The 20,921-nt window shown below is 44.3% G+C and overlaps 1 protein-coding gene across 4 annotated transcripts in view; it reads right to left on the reverse strand.

The window, feature by feature from the left end:
- Positions 1–20,921, reverse strand: part of WDR3 (WD repeat domain 3) — a 28,568-nt gene that overhangs the window by 7,513 nt on the left and 134 nt on the right. The window contains exons 1-23 of one of the 4 annotated variants that reach the window (XM_083593048.1): positions 20,713–20,891; positions 19,991–20,134; positions 17,657–17,859; positions 16,867–17,076; positions 16,326–16,444; positions 15,809–15,887; positions 14,123–14,218; positions 13,164–13,274; positions 12,205–12,306; positions 11,987–12,084; positions 11,121–11,225; positions 10,233–10,463; positions 9,632–9,725; positions 8,167–8,268; positions 7,407–7,492; positions 6,955–7,090; positions 6,377–6,433; positions 5,268–5,368; positions 3,663–3,774; positions 3,392–3,526; positions 3,044–3,094; positions 1,281–1,346; positions 26–118 (exon numbers count right to left, since the gene is read on the reverse strand). In XM_083593048.1, coding sequence (XP_083449174.1) covers positions 26–118; positions 1,281–1,346; positions 3,044–3,094; positions 3,392–3,526; positions 3,663–3,774; positions 5,268–5,368; positions 6,377–6,433; positions 6,955–7,090; positions 7,407–7,492; positions 8,167–8,268; positions 9,632–9,725; positions 10,233–10,463; positions 11,121–11,225; positions 11,987–12,084; positions 12,205–12,306; positions 13,164–13,274; positions 14,123–14,218; positions 15,809–15,887; positions 16,326–16,444; positions 16,867–17,076; positions 17,657–17,827 — 2,355 coding nt within the window. In that variant the 5' untranslated portion in view covers positions 17,828–17,859; positions 19,991–20,134; positions 20,713–20,891. Of the gene's footprint in view, positions 1–25; positions 119–1,280; positions 1,347–3,043; positions 3,095–3,391; positions 3,527–3,662; positions 3,775–5,267; positions 5,369–6,376; positions 6,434–6,954; positions 7,091–7,406; positions 7,493–8,166; positions 8,269–9,631; positions 9,726–10,232; positions 10,464–11,120; positions 11,226–11,986; positions 12,085–12,204; positions 12,307–13,163; positions 13,275–14,122; positions 14,219–15,808; positions 15,888–16,325; positions 16,445–16,866; positions 17,077–17,656; positions 17,860–19,990; positions 20,135–20,622; positions 20,892–20,921 lie in introns of those variants that run through there. The other 3 variants (XM_083593050.1, XM_083593051.1, XM_083593049.1) reach the window with 3 other exon arrangements.

A 20,921-nucleotide genomic window follows, 5' to 3' on the forward strand; every position in this document is an offset into this window, starting at 1 on the left:
AACACAGACCACAACCCCTTCCTACCTCTTTTCCTGCCGCTCTACAGATCACTTTATGCTGTTCCAGCTTGGCTGTCTCTTCTCTGTACAGCTCAATGGCTTCCATGATCCGTTCAGCCTACAAACACAAAAATGTCACATTACCAGCGCAACAAAATGAAGGTGCTGTGATAATGCGGAGTAGAAAGTTGAACATCCATTTGATTATGCACAAGAGGGTGGAATAATCAAACACATTTTCACCTGGTGAGACAGCTGAGGCCCTGCCTGTGCACTGTCTCGCCAGAGTGGTACATACTCTGGTTATCTCCCGCTTGAACTACTGCAATGCACTCACCTTTGAAGGTGACTCAGAAACTACAGCTAATCCAGAATGCAGCTGCCAGATAGTTGAGTGGGAGCAGCCGCTGGGACCGTGTAGCACCGGCCATAACATTGGTTCCCAGTATGTTTCCGAGCACAATTCAAAGTGTTGGTGCTGACCTGAAAGCCCTAAATAGCTGCATACATGAAGGAGCATCTCCACCCCCATCGTTCAGCCCGGACACTGAGATCCCACTCCAAGGGTCTTCTGGCAGTTCCCTCACTGCAACAAGTGGAGGTTACACGGAACCAGGCAGAAAGCCTTCTTGATAGTAGTGCCTGTCCTATGGAATGCCCTCCCACCAGATGTCAAGGAAATCAACTCTTTGACTTTTAGAAGACATCTGAAGGCAGCCCTGTATAGCGAAGCTTTTAATGTTTGATATTTTATTGTGTTTTTAATATTTGGGAGCTGCTCGGAATAGCTGGGGCAACCCAGTCAGATGGGCAGCATATAAATAATGAAATTTCTTCTTCTTTTGATCCTCATGGTGGCTGTTGGGGGGTGGCAGACTGCTGTAACCTCCCCTGTGCCCACTCCACCTCTCATGGCTTTAAGTGCCATTGAAACAAGAGGACATGCAAAATGCAGCTGAGAAAGTGCTGCCTTTTCTCCCACAACTGTAGAACTGGTAGAAAAATAAGTGTGGTGATCATCAAGAGGAGTTCTGCAGAGGTCAGCAACACATCTCTGTCACAGAAGACGTGACTTGCATGTTATGGGCAATTTCCATCTCTCACTGAAGAGGTCACTGAAGGCTAATTCAGTTTAAAAGCTGTGATTCCTTAAGAGACTCTCCCTAGCACTAACATGTAACCAGAGCTTTAAACAGAACACTCCAAGCTAGAGAGTCAGAAAGTCATCTTTTTTCCCTAATGAGTGCCCCGCATTAAGGAACCTGGAGGGCCAAACTTACTGCCTTGACAGTTTCAATGGTCTTCTTTCCTGCTAACCCAGCCTCTCCCTGAGTCTCCCCAGGAACCTGAAAAGAAACAAAAATTTTTTTTTAAAGAAATGGTATCACAGCCTCCGTAACATCATGATGGACAAAGCAGTTTTATCTCCAGTTTGCCTCAGAACAGTTGTATAGGTCTGTGTTTGAATTTGAATGGCAACAGAACAGGAACGGTTAACCTGTCTCAGTTTTCAGTGCAAAGCCAAGCTGGTGCAAAACATATTGCTTTGCTTTCCTTTGGACCACATCAGTGAGGCCGAGAGGGGTGGTCTTGATATCTGGGCAGCCCAGGACCTCCATACCCACTACCCAGGCTTGTGCCCCGGGGAGGGCACTTCAGTGCTGCTAATGCAGCAAAAGCAACACGGGAGGCAGCATTTACAAGTTACTGGTTGTAGCAGCCACAGCAGATGCTGTGATTCTTCAGTGGTTTGACTTCACCCCCCCCCCAAGTGAAGTCCCCCCTCAAGACAGACAGATGCCAACAACAACACAGTGCCAATATGTCTCCCTGTTTTATTAGCAGGGAAGAAATTATGAACCAAGTGACACAAGACATATAAAACAGCAACAGGTCTGCTGTGGTAAAATTATGAGCTGCTGCTGAGGGTTACTGCTGAGGGTTACTACTAAGGGCAATTTTCTCATTTTATTTTACAAGATTTGTATACTGCTTAGTTGACAAAGACCACCTAAGCAGTTTACATTTTGCTCTTTTGTTTATGTTCTTCCACTACAGAAACATCAGAATGTTGTTGCAGCGAAGCATAGCTGACCCTGTCTGGGCAATGCTGAATTCTCTTAAATGCATATTCATTTCCTTGCATATTTCATCAACTGAACTGTTGGATTAACAACTAGTATCTATTTAATTTGTTTAGAAATGTTAAGATCTCACTTAGAATCAAATATAGGGTTTTAGTTAACTATTATTCAGAGTAAACCCACTGAAGTTTTTGGACCTGAGTAAAAGTTAGTTGAATACACTCCTCAGAAAATCTTCAAGCAGTTAGCTTTCCAGCAGACCTGCTTCTTGGGATCTGAAATAATCATGGTATTGTTTCCAGTGGGAAACTGCTCCCCTGCCTCACTCAAGCAGGAGGACAGCAACATGACATGGTCCAGAAAAGGGTGTGCAGGAAGCTTGTTTTTCCCCTCCCCTGGGACTGCAAAGCTAGGGGAGGCACATTCTGGCCTCTACCATCTAGTACAGGCCACTGGAAGGCTGAACTACCTGCCTCCCTGGAAAAACATCAACTTGGTCCCATCCATCATTCAATGAAGAAGCAGCTACTCCAATGCTTGCGTTTCTTCTGTATTACAATTGTGAGCCTGCAAGCAAGGGCTGTCTAATATGTGTGCAGTGATGCTCAGAACATTTCTGGCGCTTTGTAAGTGGTAAGCCAAAATGCATATGATGGTTTTCTGGAAACCAGATTAAGTGACAATTCTGGCACAAACGAGAACTGAATGTTATTTTAATTACCAGAGCAAGTGTTCAAGTTATCTCCAAGCTCAATCTAATCGGTAACCCAAAACATGCGTTTGAAATGTCACGCACAAACACAGCCAAGAAATGTGAGCTGACATATTTTACATCCCCCAATGCACTGAAATGTGTGCTTTCCATTGTAGCTGGAGAATCGCATCTTGAGACTCCCAGGAAACTCCACTGCTTGACTTTGGAGCAAGAACATTTGAATGTGCAAACATATACTACTTACCACTGGCTGGTCCTCCTTTGCTACACTGTCTTCATACTCCATTTCTCTTTGCTGCAGAGGAAAATAATTCGGTTTGTCAGCATTAGCAAGCACTAAAACACAACTGCTTCAAATTCAGAATACCTGAAGCAGCACATTTTCCAGTACATATCTCCTTCCCACGGTCCTTTTACGTCAAAAGTAACTTAAAAAACAACAACCTTGGAAAGAATGCCACAAAATATGGACACACAAATTTATTTAGTTATTTTTAAAAGGAAAAGATGCACAAGAACTGGAATCTGGATCCCTTTTAAGATTAAGAGTGGATTCCAAAGGTACCCTCTTACACAGGATGACATTTCTTACCATCTCTCTCTCCTCCTCCAGAACAATGGGCTCCCTTGTCCTTTCCCAGAGACGCAACGATTTGTCATGAGAAGAGGAGACGAGAAAGTCTCCGTTGGGGCTGAGTGCCAAACACCACACTTCCTGGTGATGCCCCTACAAATCAGAGATGCAGATAGTGAGGAGCGAAAGGGGAGAGACCATTCTGCATGATTTCTGCATGATATCTAATAATCAACAGAAGCGACCACTGCTTCCAGACTGGCAAATACACACACATCTCCTATTTTACCTCCAGGGTTTGGATATGCTCAAACTTATCAGCATCCCACTGCTTAATCTTGCGATCCTTCCCTGCTGTAAAGAAGAGGTGGGACTTGGGTACAAACTGAAGAAACATCACACTAAAGAGAATAAGAGAAAGATGTGGAGTATCAGATCACTACATTTCCAACACAACATTCATAGTAACATTTCTAAATTTCTCAGAGGTTATTTAGAAAGGGGAAAAGATATATGCAGCTATGACTTCAGTTGCCACTTCCTTCCATTCTCCTGTCCTTACTCCTTCCCTTTGGGGTCTGTGGCTTCCATTCCAGAAGCCCAGGTGCTTTTAAAAGAAACACTAGCAGCCATGAAACAGCACTCAAGGAGAGCCAAGAAGCATCTTCTGCTGTCATCAGAAGCCCCATCAGCACTACTGATGCAGCATTATGTTGCATTCAACTTAAAATGATAGGAGCACCAGGGATTTCTCCAGTGAGGTCCAAAGGTGATATTCAATGTTAGTCATCCTGAGAGTACTCACTGAAATCAGTGGTTCTATTCCAAGCATGACTTAACTAGCCATCACCAGCATTTTCCTTGAACTGTTTTCATGGGTTTTGTGAACAGAAAGGGCTAGCAACTTATGTGATGTCTTGAAGGGAAGCAAAAGCTCCGGGCTAAAACACTGCAGCTTCTCTTTCCTACAAAAGCTCAGATCCCAAAGCACAGACACAAGCAGTGAATGCCTGCCCTGCACCCCTGGTCCCTTAAGTACCACAAGTGCAAATCCACAATAAGAAAATGAAGTGATGGATATGAGGCAGGAGTTGATAATGCAGGTGAACTGCACACAGGCGAGCTGCATGCAGGCTGCTGGCCAGCCCTGTGGAGCCTCCTTTTATTGACACAAATATGCAAACCAGGCAGATACATTTTGGGCTGTGCCTTTACACATCTTCCGGTCCCGAGATCGTGGGGTGGTACAAAGTTATTTTGGCACCTGTTTCCACCGCGTCATTTTCCCCTTGCACAGTGTATGATGGAGACAAAAGGTCTCAGAGACAAAGGTTACAGACAGGATACAGCAGACTACCGAGACCGCAAAGGGTTAGACAGAGGGTAAGATGTACAGATAGCTGTGGCTTTGTCTGTGAGGGGGGGGGGTGCCCCGCCCCCCAAGGTCACACGGTGCAGGCAGACTGTGGTGCCTGCGGGTGGGGAGTGTGCTCCCTCCGGACCCCACTCTCCACTCTGCAATCATCCCTACAAGAAAACGCACACCGTACAACATGATCAACTCATAGAAACATGCTTAATATTCCTAACCTGGGAGACCGATGAATGGTGACAGAACTGTGCAGCTGAGGCCCTGTGACCTGCCCTTCCACTGAGGTGTTTGATCCCAAAGTTAAGGGGATGGAAAGAAGCATTCCTCAGGCTCCAGACTAGAAGATTCAGCAAGGCCAACTTAACCAGCATTCTAGCCTAGAGCTTGCAGAATGCAGCCCCGTATGTTGGACTCCACAGAAGCTATGACAATTGTGAACTTAAGCACCAGAGAAACCTAGTTTTGGGGGTGGGGAGAAATGCTACATCAGGGGCATCTAAGTTCCCTTTGATATCTGCCCACCTGTCATCGTGGGCAAAGAGAGACTTGTGGCAATCTCCAAAGTCCAAGCCCCAGATCTTCACGTTCCTGTCAGCAGAGCCAGTTGCAATTAAAGCCCCATCCTATAACAAAAAAATGAAGGAAAAGGGAACTCAGTTGTGGATGCGAGAGCACGATTACCCCCAGCTTCCATCTAGCATCCTGTCAAGTAACACACACTTTTTTGGATCAGAACAAGATCTTGTGTTATGCTTCAAGGAAAGTGAAGCAAATTAATTTCTTAGCTCTCATCATCAAGCAGCCAACTCTAGGTGTCTTATTTCTGTGCACCTAATATGGGTATCCCTACCAGCAGTTCGAAAGCACGTCAAAGTGCAAGTATATAAATAGGTACCACTCCGGCGGGAAGGTAAACGGCGTTTCCATGCGCTGCTCTGGTTCACCAGAAGGGGCTTAGTCATGCTGGCCACATGACCCGGAAGCTGTACGCCGGCTCCCTCGGCCAGTAAAGCGAGATGAGCGCCGCAACCCCAGAGTCGGCCACGACTGGACCTAATGGTCAGGGGTCCCTTTACCTTTACCTGCAGGTAGGCAAGCAGCACTCAGGCTCCAAGAAGCTCTGTGTTACTCTCTGATTTTCATTACACCAGCTATTTATGCCTCGTGGAATGTTCCAAGATACAGTGCAAGCACTTCGTTATTTCAATCAGTGCACATAACTTTCAAAAGTTAAAAGAACGACAATCTCATGTTGCTGCACACTGCCAGAGAAGATGAATCAGCCTCTCCCCATTACTCAACTTTCTCACTGAAAACAGAATTTGAGAACTACAGTTACATTGCCCAGATTCTACATGTCTGCACACCAAAGTAGGTATGGACACAGCTTTGGGCTGTCTTCAAGCTAACCACTGGGGGAGAAAGAGCTCCTCAACATAACGAGGCTACAACTTCTTGCCTTCATTCAACTCATGCCATTCTATGGTTTGTATTGAATTATGAGACTAGCATGAAGCAGCACAGAGGAGATTTACAACTGGGGGGAAATGTGCATTTGTCATGGAGAAGAACTGCAATATGCAGTTCCATCACTGAACAATGCCAAAATCTCCAACATATGGCATACTCACATAGGAGATGTCCATGCACAGCACGGGCAACTTGTGTCCATAGAGAGACAAAAAGAACTGGAAAGCAAGAAGACGACATGTATATCAGCTAGTTACAGGTTTCTTTATTTAATGGCATAAATTTTATATACGCCACTTGATTTTAAACAACAAACAAAATTTTTTTTCAAAGAAATGTATGAAAAGTGTGCAGATGTGTGGAAGAACCTTGCCCTTTCCACCATCCTCTCACAACCAAAAGCTGAAAGCTTTGTTCATCTATCCCAGTATTTTCTGCTTTTGAGTGGCAGCTTGCCAAAGTCTCAATGTTCATCACATCCATTTAAATGAAGCTGGTAGCATTAGACCATGGGACCTTGTACATTCAAAGCATACATTCTACTACTTTGGACCCTCCTCTTTATTACAGACTCACATGGGGAGTTCTGCATCCCTATTTGCAGAATACTGAAAAATAATGGACTTGCCAAGATCTCTCAATGAAAACATGTAGATGAGGGAACCAAAAGGCCATCACAGCAAGCGGAAACTGCTTCCCAGAGTTTTGGACCTAAATTTCCAAAGATAGTGCTGCTTACCTTGAGGGTATCAGTGTAGAATATTTTCACAGTGCAGTCCAGTAAGGCTACAGCCAAAAGCTTTTGGTTGGGGCTGTACCGTACACAGAGAACATCTTCATCCAGTTGCAAGATGCGTGTCTGCTTCACAGAAAGCCTAGGATCGTATAAGCATAAAACTGATGGAACTGGTATTGCACAGCAAATTCGGAAAGCTTTGTTAGATGTGCATTGCAAGTTCTTAGGCAAGGAGACCCCAAACCTCGGTGTTCAGTGCCCATTCAGAGGTTTGCCATACACCCACCCTTTTCCCCACATTCTCCCAGGGAAGAGAAACTTATGGTGGGAAGCAGATGTTAGCAGATGGGAAGACAATGCTGTGCTGTATTTTTGAGGGAACTGCACACTCCCAAGAGAGTGAGGACAAAATGTGGAGTTCAGATGTGCTTTGCTTCCTGAAAAAACACCCTCACCTCTTTTGGACACTGTCCTTATCCTTCACCAGTTCAAACTCCCAGAACTTGACACATTTATCCGCACCTCCTGTAACAAAGCCACGCTGATGGGAAAGGAAAATTCAGATTTATTTCATCAAATGTGTGGATCACTTCGCACTACAAAAAGTATCAAAGTGATTTACAATGAAAATAAAAACTATAAAAATACAAAAGCATATTAAAAACATAATCACAATACATGACAGCACTAATTGTTGAGATCTTTTGATAAAGGGTGGTATATAAATATAAATATAATAATAATAATAATAGACAATAATGCATCCTTAAATGTGGCAACCACCAAAATAATTCATATGAATTATTATTATTTAAATGTATTAGTCACTTTTTTACCATGGTAACTTAAAGTGAAACAAACACATACATTAAAGCTGGCATAAAAGCAAAATGAAGAAAATTTTAAAGGACAATCCTGTTTTTAAAAGGATTAAAACATCCCACCCACTCAAGACCACAGATAATTAAGAGTCAAAGTCCTGGCAGAAAAGAAATGTTTCTGCCTGGCACCAAGAGCTATGTATTGATGATGCCAGGCAAGCCTCCCTGAGGAGAGCAATTCACAAGCAGGGAGCGACCACTGAAAATGTCCATTATCTTGTTGCTACCCTCTGGACCACCTAAGCAGGGGGCAAATGCAGAAGGGCCTCAGATGACAATCACACGGTCTGAGTCTCTTCATATGGTGAGAAATTAGAAAGTGTGCTTTAATTACCTGGTCTGAAGAAGGACATATGGACCACAAACCCCCATCATGAGCATCAATGGTCTCCAATAAAATCCCAGAAGCCAGATCAAATAGCTGCAGCTTCCCTGTCTAAAGCAATAATAAAGCCAGATCATTAGTTACAGAGATGATTCCAAATTCTACAGAAGGTAACTGATTGTAGCCTCCAAGTGTGAGAAAGAAGGAAAGTGGGATGGTCAGACAGATTCAATTGCATCTGTCTAGAATAGCATCCCATTTTGAGCAGTGACCCAACAGCAGCTGAGCAGCTTAATCTGCAATCCTGTAAAGCAGGTGGGCATTCTTATCCCATAATGCAGATTTGGGGTTGAAGGGGGCTGAGGCTGAGAAAGAAAGGTGTGCCTAATGAGTTTATGGTTGAGGCAAGATTCAAACGGGGCACTTGCTGATTTGTAACTCTCTCTTAGCAACAACGATTTCCACTGCTATTGATTTTTCAATAATTACACCCAAGGGAGATGCCAGTGAAGAAATAGAGACATTACACCATTACAAACTAAGGCACAGGGGCCGGATCCGGCCCAATCGCCTTCTAAATCCGGCCCGCGTACGGTTCGGGAATCAGCGTGTTTTTACATGAGTAGAATGTGTCCTTTTATTAAAAATGCTTCTCTGGGTTATTTGTGGGGCATAGGAATTTGTTCATTTCTTTTTTCAAAATATAGTCCGGACCCCCCACAAGGTCTGAGGGACAGTGGACCGGCCCCCTGCTGAAAAAGTTTGCTGACCCCTGCATTACACTCTGGCCAAAACGAAAGAGAGTTCCTTATCAAGTCCCAGGTGCAGGAGAGAGGCAGTAATATCAGGGAAATCTCTTGGGTTTCATTTTTCACTCACAGCTATGCTCTTAGCACACTCATATGGTTAAAGGTATAGATGAAGAATTCAAAACTCATTAAAGTCAAAGACAACCAGGAGCAGTTTAGCACATCCACAGTCTGACTCATGAGTAGGTATGGTAATATAAATTCTTCCTTATAACTCTGCAGTTTTCTTCCAAGTCACCTGAAGTATAACTCCATGTTTGAAAAATATGGTGTTATAATGGCTACGGTCAAAGTTGGCCATGTAAGAGAAAACATTCCTAGCCACAGGCCTTCAAACAAATCCATAAATTTCATCACCTGAGCCTATTTTCTCCCATGTCTTCAGAGTAATTTGGAAAACACATAGAAGTATACTTCCCTACTGCTCCGAGGCTTATCTAGCCAAAGCAATATGCTGAAAATCAGGTATTAGGATTTTTCTCTCAGATTGTATACCTAGGACAAACACTAAATTGCATCTCCCTTTAGGACTCCATTTGTTGAGGAGCTATGCCTCCAGGAATAACATTCCACATGGTTCTAAGTTAGACATACTGAACTTCCTCTAAAAATGATACTTGAAACATGCGGGGGATTGTTCAGGTTCAGAAGGTACAGAAATTTACCTTGGTTCCTATAATGACCTGCCGATCTCCGGGAACAAAGAGTGAACAAAGCGCATATTCACACGCCATGGTCCGGATACATTGTAAGGTAGACCTGGGATTAGAAATGGCACATGAAAGATACACATAGAGAGAAAGAAGAATCAGGGGAAGACTCAGTAAAATCGGGAACACATGACATTCCTGACATACGTGTGAACGAATGGGTGATGTTGCAGGGGGCAAGGGAGATACTATGAATGAATGGGTGGTGTGGGTGAGAGAGAATGAATGGAAAAGGAATGCCAAAAGAGCAGAACCGCATATGCAGGCCACCATCACTTTCCTTCAAAGGACTATGGCCCTCCGTTTCAAAAAAGCTTAACCACAAGGAAGCCTTGTGCCAAATTAATTTAGTGACTGGCCCAACCCCAAGTTTTTAGCTTCATCTGTGGCTACAAGAAGATAACAAAAGATCAATGGCAAAAAAGAAAGGCTTATTCCTAAACTCAATGTGTAACCATCTGAATATACAGTATATCTAAAGTTAAGATGTTTAATGCTTCCTGTAAACATTTTACTGCAACTAGTTTTTCCTCCAATGGTCAGAGACATTTCATACCTGTTCCAAATCTTAACTGATTCAGCAGAAGCAGAGAGAATGGCAATGTTGTCCGAGCTAAATGCCAGGGTTCTGACATCACTGCGGTGACCACCAATAGTTATTTTGGACACTTGTAGAACTTGGGGTATCTGCGCTCTTGGGTTCAGGCTGTAAGATTCGATTATGTTGTTCTGGAGCATTACAGTGGCTCTCAGCTCCCCTTTGGGGCTGAGTATCAAGTCAAAAGACCTGTTTAATAAAATAATCATCATTGTTAGAAAACATCAGGTAGCAGATAAAAGTGTTGAGGGGGCTAAGCACAATGGTATAGTTTTAAAAACACAAGCTCAGAACATCCCTTTCTCTTGTAGTTCTGGTCAAGTGGCACCCCTCCCTTTCATCAATTCCCTTTTCTTGGTCCCCATCCCTTCCACACTGTGCAAATTCCTTATCTTGACCTCCAACCCTCCACTGCCAGGTCTGTCCCAGCCCATTTTCCATATGTGCAACCCGACAGGGTGCACAACTCTCCTTATCCAGCTGTATCACTCTCAGCGGCCAAAATTCTCTTATTTGTTTAAATAGCTCCTCCACCTTTGTGCCTTACTACCTAGAATTCTCCCAGACATTTGCATCATGCCACCTATTGCCCAATCCATCAAAAACTGCACCAGAAGAAAAAGACAAGCTTAAAAAAAAGCTCACAGACATGTAACTATACTTGCTCACAAGTATAACCCTTGGCTTCTCTAAGCTCTCTCCTTTCCCTCTCTCATCTCTTTTACTGTTAATTGCTCTGGGATTTGGTCTCCCAGGTCATAGTTCAACACTCTAACCATTACACCACACTAGCTCTCTTTAAGAGCATCAAAATTATGAGCAACACCCTTAATGCCTTGAACTCACTTGATTTTAGAAGAAGCTTTGATGTTAGTGAGCCGCTGAATCTTGTCTTGTAGGCTGAACTCCACAACGATATCACATTCTTCCTCCTCCACACCTGACCTCTTCCTAGGAAAAACCAGAAAAATGAGACAAATGTTAAACTCAACCTCAGCTCGAGTCAGAAAATAAGAGCAAAAATGCACATAAACAGGATAATGTCATGCTAGTGACAACTGGCAGCTCTTGAGCCAAACTCAGCCTCTAGGGGGTGTCAACTAACTCCAAAGCGCCTCTTCCCTTTGTTCTCCTGAAACTGCTTAGGTGGAATTTACTTGCTCTTCTCAATCTCTCCCACTATCCAATATATTTCAGCAAATTGGAGACTTCCCACCTCTGCCAAATCCTGTACTACCAAACAGTTATCTGCTTTGTTTTGTGCTGCGCTAAGAGGGCAGAAGAGAGCTGCATTGCTGAGATTTCCCATGAAATGCCCTAAGCTCCATCTCAAGGTGGCTAAGTAGATTAAAGGTCTTGTAACAGAGCTGGGCCAGGCAGAGTATTGTGCAGCTGTGTTGCACCATCAAAACTGACAAGGCCTTCCACACACAAGTCTTAAGGGGAAGGATTAAAGAATGCATTTTAAAAGGCAGTAGATTAGAACTTTATTTTACCAAGCCTCTCAGCAACATGTAAAATAAATAAACTGTAAATTTGTATGTTATACACACTATTATTCTAACTGCAAGTGTTGGATATACTCATCACAGATTATGAAACTACACTCAAAACCCTTTGCATAGGATAGGGCACTTCCATCCTGACATGAATCAAGCTCTTTATTGGTTCTCAGCATAGAAAAATAAAATGTATCGGCAATATGCATTTACTTGGCTTTTTTCCTTGCTTTCTTCATCTTCCTCTCAATTTTCTTGCGAACCTCTTGTTCGCTAAGGACATAAAACACTTCCAGGACAGAGTCCGTTCCCTTGGAAAATGATAAAAAAGTCAGTTGCAGGGGTCTCTGAACCAGAAATCTCTATAGAAAAGTGCTCAAAGAAAGGTAGGAACACCCACCCCCCGTTAGTTCCAAAAGCTAGTAACATACATGGCAAGCGAGAATCCGCCCTGTGCGGTCGGTAGCAAGATTAACAACTCGGTCCCTTCCTTCCCGCATGACAGAACCAGCTTTCACGCATCTCAGGATGTGCTAAAAACAAACAAAAAGAATTGAAAACAACCATAGTGCATTTTTTTCAAAAAAAAATATGTCACCAAAAGCGTACATCAAAAGAGAATAGTAATTCAGGACAGTATTGCAAATAATTGGTACTAATACACCATAAACGGCTTCTTTCAAGAGGACTCCTAAAAGCACTGATGGTCTGGAAGTCAAACATTCTTCCAGATACATAAGAGTATCAAGAGATGTTCAACCCAGCACTCCAAGCCAAGTACACCATAAGAATGGATTCCCAGACTCTCCTTCCACAGTATAGTTTGCTTGCCTCCAACTACAGCAAAAGCAACCAAGGGTCAGCGGCCAGTTACAGAGCAGATATCTCAGAATTGTGGGTCCAGGAACAGTCAAGGCTCTTTAAAGCAGATCGGCTTCAGCACTGAATCTAAGGATGCACAGAATGACTTTTTAATGCAAAGAGGAACCAACATTCTGACACAGATCCTGCATCAACTTGCCAATGCATTAAAGGAAAGCATTTCTATGGAACAAAGATTACTGCTAAAAAAAGGGAGGGGAGCAGGTGGTCTTGTTTGGGGGAGACTGAACACCCTCACCCACATTGTAAGAAATCCTTAGGGCACCAAATGAATATGGTTTGAATCCAACCTGACTGTCCATCACAATTGTGTATTCTGCCCTTCAGAGTTTTAGTTTTCTTTTATATGGACCCATGTGCACAAATAACACAGAAAACGTACCCAGTGATAACCAAGAGCACATTCACCCTTTGTATGCATTTCAGATGGGGATATTTTAACAGATTTTAAATATGCTGAAGACGACTCATGAATGTTGTATCCCTAAGATCACAAGCAGAAAACTACCTCATCCTCCGTCTCATCCTGGTCTTCTGTCCTATCCTCTTCAGAAGATCCTCCGGTGTGGTCTGCAAGCCCTTTGCTTCTCTTGTGCTCTGGCTCACTTGGGTCTGGTTCCTGTTTATGGCGCCAAAATTAGTAAAATACATTTAGAATGATGACAGGGCCTCACTCTCTAACTTCCCTTTTCCCTCTTGCAAGCCAATTCTTCATTCCCTTAACATTTTAACAGGTGCAGAATGGAAGAAATGCTCACACTTGAAGGCCAAAGGATAGCCAAGTGCTTGACAACTGAGTTAGTGAAACAACTAAAACTGAGCATTGGGGCAATTAGGCATAAAGCATGCTGAACAGACACTGACTTCCAACAGTGCTGTGCCCACTGAAAACAGAAAGCAAGTCACTGTTATTATTTAATTTCTCAGAGATTCACCTTTTGGCCAGCCAGTGCAATCCAACAGCCAGCTTCATACTGCATGCGGCCTAATCCAATGAAACAACAGGAAGGAAATGAGAGGAACCACGGGGCGGCCGAGTAATCTCTGAGGCACCTCCAACTGCTCCCATGTTGTAACAGGGAGTGTAGGAGGAACTAGAGATGACTGCTTCACAACCCAAGTGATCCCTTCAATTATAGTTACAGATTCCATATAGAATTCCTGCAGCTTTGCATCTACAAAGCTTTATTTATTGTCCAAATAAAGGCAAGAAAGTGACTTTTTCCTCAAAAGGCCACTGCTAGAACTTCCTAGGCCACTTTTAATACAAGACAGGCAGCAGTATATTCAAAGGACTAATGTCACAAGGCACAGGAAAATTATTATTATTTGTTTACATTTACATCCCACACTTCTGCAAAGTGTTCACGGAGGCAACCAGAAAAATGGAATGCAAATGAAGGAATAGTATAAATTCCATAAAAACAAGCAGATACAAATGTTATGATGCAAGTGTTATGCTCTTACCTCCTGGAAATAGCAGATGTCCCAGGCCCGCAATTCACTGTCAGCAGAACCGGTGATAAGCAGCTTTTCGTCAGAAACTATAGCTAATCCCCACACCTAAATGAGAACATGCCAAAGGGCTTCATTATCTTTAATTAGGACCAGCCCCCTCATTAACAGCAATAAATAAGCAATTCAAAACCAATTTTATTCCTTGTATTCGTAGGATAAATATGTAACTAGAGCTACTAAATGAAAACGGGCCACTTTTTGAGAAGTAGAAAAGGGGTCCTGTAACATGTTGCTCTGGAACTGCCCCTTCTTATAGAATTCAACCATCCCAGAAAATCTTCTGGACCCCAAAAGGGAAGGAATGTTTTGTAGATGGTGAACCCCCCAGCACCATGCCTTTCCTGGTCCCTACATAATGGGGTTTGTGCCTGGCCTCCAGTGCTGCACCTTCTTTCTGATCAGGGTTGGTTTTCCTGCCTAGCAAGGTCACTGTACCACTAAATGTCTCCTTCCTCCTTGCTGCTGGCAATGACTAAACCCCCCCCCCCCCGGTATTAGCTGCTTATTCTGCAGTGTGTATGTATGTGGAAAGAACCACTATGGGCTTTTAGATGACAGAAACAGCAGAGCAATGAAGCTGCACAATGCCCTTATGCCTTGGAGTAGACAGGAGCTAACTGGGTGAGGACTCCTTCCACTTTGGCAGTCGGGGGGTGTCTATGGAAGCAAAATTTGAATTGGCCCTTTCTACTGGAGAAAGCGGAAGACAGCCACACAAGAGATACTGTCCCCTTGCTAAAGGAGGACAGATTAATTAGTACCGCTTTACCTAAGAGATACTAAATGAAAATATCCTACAGCACACACCATCACAGGTAGAAGCCAAAAGTTCTGTGCAAGACAAACACCTGTAAAATTGGTTGGAACATTTATTTATTTATTGAATATACCCGGAGGTCTAAGGCGGCTCACAGAACAAAACCACAAAACAACAAAATACATAATCAAAATAAAAACAGCAACCCAGTAACACTCCCTTCCAACATCCTACTACACACTTTCTGGTTCACTGACTATTGCAACAGCATGCTTTCCTTTATGTCAGAGAAACAAAATGAAACATTTGCACAACAAAGGTTGTAGACCGGACCACTAGGATGCATCTTGTCAAACTACACATTTTAAATGAAACCGGGGGGGGGGGGGCAGGAAAGGAAAGAACTGTGTGCATCCTGAGATTGCCATACTTGCCTTTTTATTTATCATTGAATTTATCACACATACAATAAATGCAATACTTCCCCTTAAAGATGAATTAACAATAGAAGCAAATTATGAACTACAAGGGGAGCCAGTTTATCGAGATAGGTAAATTCAATTCAGAGGTGGTATTCTTCCTACTGACAGTGTATCAAAAAGACATATGATGCATCTCTCAGATGAATTAAGGACATGCTCATAAGCACACATTTAGCTGGGAATAAATTCCGCAGTTACTTGGAAAGTAAGTTCAATGAGGCTAGCTTCTGAATTAAACAAGCATAAGTAGACTTCTTATTTTCTAAGCTGTCTATGATCAAACACACAACTTCTTAGCCTACCTTGCCTAAAAAAAAAGCTAGAGAAATAGGAAACGACAACAGTCATGACTTTTTCTGCATAAGCTTGTTATATGAACTTCTGCATCCTATTTACCTCAGTACGGTGCCCAACCAGTGTTTTGAAACAGTGTTGTGTATCCAGGTCCCACCATTTCACCAGGGTGTCTTTTCCACTGTCAAAAAAAAGATAGACAATGAATGGCAACAGTTTCACCCTGCTTAGACTATTAGGTTAATATTACGCACTCTGGGACAAGCATCTCTGATCTGTCGTGGCTGCCATATGTGTACAGAGCATCAGTCACAGTGTGTGAACTGAGAGTTTCACAGGTCAGCATAAAGACGCATCACAAAGTGGAAAAACAAGAAAACAGGGCCATGTACAGCTTAACTTTGATGAAGCACACAATTCCTTCCTTGGAGGTTTTAAAGGAGAAGTTGGACGGCCATCTGTCATAGATGCTTTAATTGAGACTCCAGCATTGCAGGGGGTTGGACTAGATGACCCTAGAATTCTATGATTCCCATCTGAGACACAACCCCTCTTAACTCTCCCTTCAGAACATATTTTAGCAGGTTTGCCTGATGTATTCTTAACTGAGCGCCTTTACCTGGAAACCAGGATATTCTTCTCCTTCAAAAGGACCACCTGTGTAACGGCATCTTTGTGGCCCTTCAGCCGGTACAAACCACTCTCATTGATCACATCCCAAATGATGACATCTGTGTCCTAGAAGGAGAAGGAAACTGAGAATGAACATGTGCTACTGCCTTAGACATGCTCACTATAAACCAAACTGAGCAAGGGATTCAAGGTAGCAAAACAAGGAAATACCAACCTACAATTAACCTCACTGTATTAACTCACCCTTGTCCTCCCTCACATTTTAAAACACAAAAATATTAATAGGCTAGATGACCTTCTTTCTTCATTGTATCACCTTTACATGGCCCTCAAAGCAATTTACAATGAAACAGAAATTATCAATTATAACAATGATGTTCTGAAGCTTCAGGGATGTTATGTTCAACCAACACACCAGACCTCATCCACTACATGCCACATACCTAAATTTGAACCACATTATCAACAAACAGTTTGCACACTTTAGTTACATCTATTACCCACCAGTTATCCAAAGAATTTCTAACCTTTGATCCTGAAGCCAGTCTTCCTCCCAGCTCATCATACCTCAGGGCAGTAACGGCAGCCTTATGACCATTGAAAGTAACATTTCCTTCACCGCTTAGGAGACTGAATACATGGATTGATCCATCCTCATATCCAACAGCCAAGTGAAGACCATCTGGGGATGGGCAAAGAGCAGTAACCTCCTGCTTTTGGCCCTGAAGGATGAGAACCTGCAAGATGAAATACAAAACACAGTTGTCATATGGTGTGACACAGCCACGCTCACCTAGAAAAGGCTGGAAGGGCACATCTTTTAATTAAATATATGCTGCAAGCCTTAGGACTCATAACACAGATTTGTTAACTACTGTTAACCATCATACACTCAGAGCAATTTAAAGTGCAGGGGTTCCCCCAAGTCTGCTAGTACCTTATTAAAAATTGATGTTGCTGCTATTTTGACTATATACTCCACGCTAAGAGGAAGACATTCTGTATTAACAAATAAATAAAGGGGCAGAACTGCTAGCAAGAAAGAGATTACCACTGAAAGTGCTCTAAGAGGCACTGCTATAATGTCAACTCTTATGCTTAATTCAAGTATTTCTCTGCAATATGGATAAGCAGAGTTCTATCCAGTGTAGGGAATGGCAATACAAAAATGCCAAAAGGGAATACAGGGCCATCAGCGGACACCATCACAACTCTGTGACCACAGCAAACAAAAATACAATATTAGACATGAAATGCAAGAAACATGACATCTTGGACTACTGCACATCCTTCTCAAATGCTAAGAAAGTTGCTCACCTTCTCTCCTTTCCGAGTATCCCAGATGAAAACATGTTCACAGGCTGGCACTGCTACATAACGACCTCTTTCGCCCCGCAGTGTCACATAGACAATATTCCCTTTTTGGCTGGCAACCACTCCAAAAAGGGCAGCGCCTGTGTAACGTAGATATTGCTTGGTAAGCCCCATGGAGAGATTCACAGGTCTTTGCAGAATCCAGTCTGGACAAGAAGGGGGAGGAGGCAAATGTTAATTCTGAAGCAGAAATGCAGAAAATAAGTATTGGCTCTTAGGCAATGGCTGTTTTTCTTCCATCTCTTAAGAATTAGCATAGAAACATTCCATTCCATTGTATTTACAGCCTTTCCTGCTACAGTGGTGCCCCGCAAGACGAACGCCTCGCAAGACGAAAAACCCGCTAGACGAAAGGGTTTTCCGTTTTGGAGGCGCTTCGCAAAACGAATTTCCCTATGGGCTTCCTTCGCAAGACGAAAGGAACATTCAGAATGCTGTTCTGAATGTTGGCGGTGGGGAGGAAAAACCCTCCTCCCACCGCAAGCCCCGGGAACAGAGGAGAAGCGCTGCGCGCCTTCCCCTCTGTTCCCGTACCTGTCCTGAAGGCTTGCGGTGGGGAGAAAAGCCCTTCTCCGCACCGCCAGCCTGGCAAGCGGTCTCCATAGGAACGCATTAATTGATTTTCAATGCATTCCTATGGGAAACCGTGCTTCGCAAGACGAAAAACTCGCAAGAAGAAAAAACTTGCAGAACAAATTAATTTCGTCTTGCGAGGCACCACTGTATTTTTAAAGGATGACTTGGACGTATGCTTTTAGCACTGCCTTTAGGATACATCTGTGCAGATGTTATCTACACATACAGCTCAGGTCCATTGGAACTAAACAATTTCATTTTCCCAGGACATTGCCAAAGAATAGCTCGGTTGGTACAGCATGAGACTCTTAATCTCAGGGTCATGAGTCTGAGCCCTACGTTGGGTAAAAGATACCTGCATAGCTGGGGGTTGGACTAGATAAACCTCGGAGTCCCTCCCAACTCTACAATTCTAATCAGGCAGGTAAACGATGTAAATTAGCAACACCTTACTCAAAGTATGTGACCTGGAGAGCCAGTAGCCCTGCTCACATGCTACTTGCATGCAGGGCACATCTGTACTGATGGTGGAGCTGGGCCACACTTTCAGCCCCATCCTCGCTGTCACGTCTTCCTGCAGCATCCATATTCAGTGTGGCTGTCCCCCGACGTATTCCAATGCACGGACCCCAATTCAGGTACAGGGCTCTACTGCCAATTGTTTATTGATATTATTTAGTCGTTTAGTCATGTCCACCTCTTCGTGACCCCCTGGACCAGAGCACACCAGGCACTCCTGTCTTCCACTGCCTCCCACAGTTTGGCCTGAGTTCTTGGTGTGCTTTTTTCTTGGTATATTTAATAACAAGAACTCCGCTCTATTCAGTGGCATGTTGGATGGGGAGCTCAGTTCCCAGTGACAGGGCAAAAAGACACAATCCCAGCTTGCTAAGGTACCTAAGAAGGGAGGGAATGGCCTGGGGAATCACCTAAGCCTATGGGCCAGAGGTCTGTGTAGGCACAATTGTTGTTTTGTTGCTGTTCAGTCGTTTAGTCGTGTCCGACTCTTTGTGACCCCCTGGACCAGAGCACGCCAGGCACTCCTGTCTTCCACTGCCTCCCACAGTTTGGTCAAACTCATGCTGGTAGCTTCGAGAACACTGTCCAACCATCTCGTCCTCTGTCGTCCCCTTCTCCTTGTGCCCTCCATCTTTCCCAACATCAGGGTCTTTTCCAGGGAGTCTTCTCTTCTCATGAAGTGGCCAAAGTCTTAGAGCCTCAGCTTCAGGATCTGTCCTTCCAGCGAGCACTCAGGGCTGATTTCCTTCAGAATGGAGAGGTTTGATCTTCTTGCAGTCCATGGGGCTCTCCAGAGTCTCCTCCAGCACCAGAATTCAAAAGCATCCATTCTTCGGCGATCAGCCTTCTTTATGGTCCAGCTCTCACTTCCATACATCACTACTGGGAAAACCAGAGCTTTAACTATACGGACCTTTGTTGGCAAGGTGATGTCTCTGCTTTTTACGGATTCCCTACACTTGAGGAGGTACTCACGAGTTGGAATTTCTCAGCAAACACGCAAAGAGGAGAGGGTAACAACTGAAGCCCCCCGTGCTCTGCCGTCCACACGGATATGCCCTCTACGCGGGAAACGAGAGCAATGCACTCTGCACTGGGTCAGAGACACTCTCTTTCTTCCCTTCCTTGGGGAGCTCTGGCCCAACAGCCCTAACCGCTTCCCCGCCCGCTGGCCGGGCTTACCGTCAGCTGCGGCTTTATTTTCCTCCGGCTTCTGCGCAGCACGTGCTCCTCATCGCGGGGCTCAAAGTTCCGGGAGCAACTGACCATCTGAGGGAACCGGAAGGGGAGGGGCGAAGCGTCACCGGAAAAGGAAGCCGCTCAAAACTGCGACGAGAGAAGAAGACTTTTTTAAAAAAAGTATAGAGACACCCTGACGTCGTTGCCTGCGTGGGCAGCTTCCGGGTTCAAAACAGGAGCCGTGTTTTCTCCCAAGTCAATCAATAAATCAATTTTTTTTGGGGGGGGGGGAGGACCGGCTTCCAGCTGCTTTCCAGATGTTTTCTACCAGCCTGCTGTGTTGCAACTGGATTTGGACTGCCCTGCGAGGCTGTTGTGGAGGCCAACTATGTGCTGTACGAGGGGATGCCGTGGCATTGGCAGGGCTTGGGGGGGGGCACAAATTAGGCAAGTCCGAGAGGAGCCCTGTGGTGGTGAGGGGGGAGAATTCAGGACGAGTAATAATAATAATAATAATAATAATAATTTATTTATACCCCGCCCTCCCCAGCCAAGACCGGGCTGAGGGCGGCTAACAACCCATAATAAAAACAAGAATAAAGTCCTCCTTGAAGAAGCGCGCAAATCAAACTCGCCCCCCACCCCCATTTTGTTCCCTGAATTGGTAACCGACGCTGAATACGGAGCACTCCGTCTTCCCCTCAGAAGCGCTTTCTAGCTCGCACCGCTGCTCGAAAACAAAACCATCCCGGGGGCTTCTTTCGCAGAGAGAGAGAGAGAGAGACCCCCCAGCATAAGGGGGGGTCGGGCTAGATGGCCTCAGGGTGGCCCCTTCGGTTCGGCGCCGCCGGTCGCCTCAGCGTAGTTCGCAACCTCCCTCCCTCGCAAGGCGAAGAGCGGCTAGGTGGCGCTTGGGCAGGATCGGGGCGTTCAC

The sequence above is a fragment of the Podarcis filfolensis genome, assembly GCF_964270895.1.
Source record: "Podarcis filfolensis genome assembly, chromosome: 17".
In the NCBI taxonomy this organism is placed as follows: Eukaryota; Metazoa; Chordata; class Lepidosauria; order Squamata; family Lacertidae; genus Podarcis; species Podarcis filfolensis.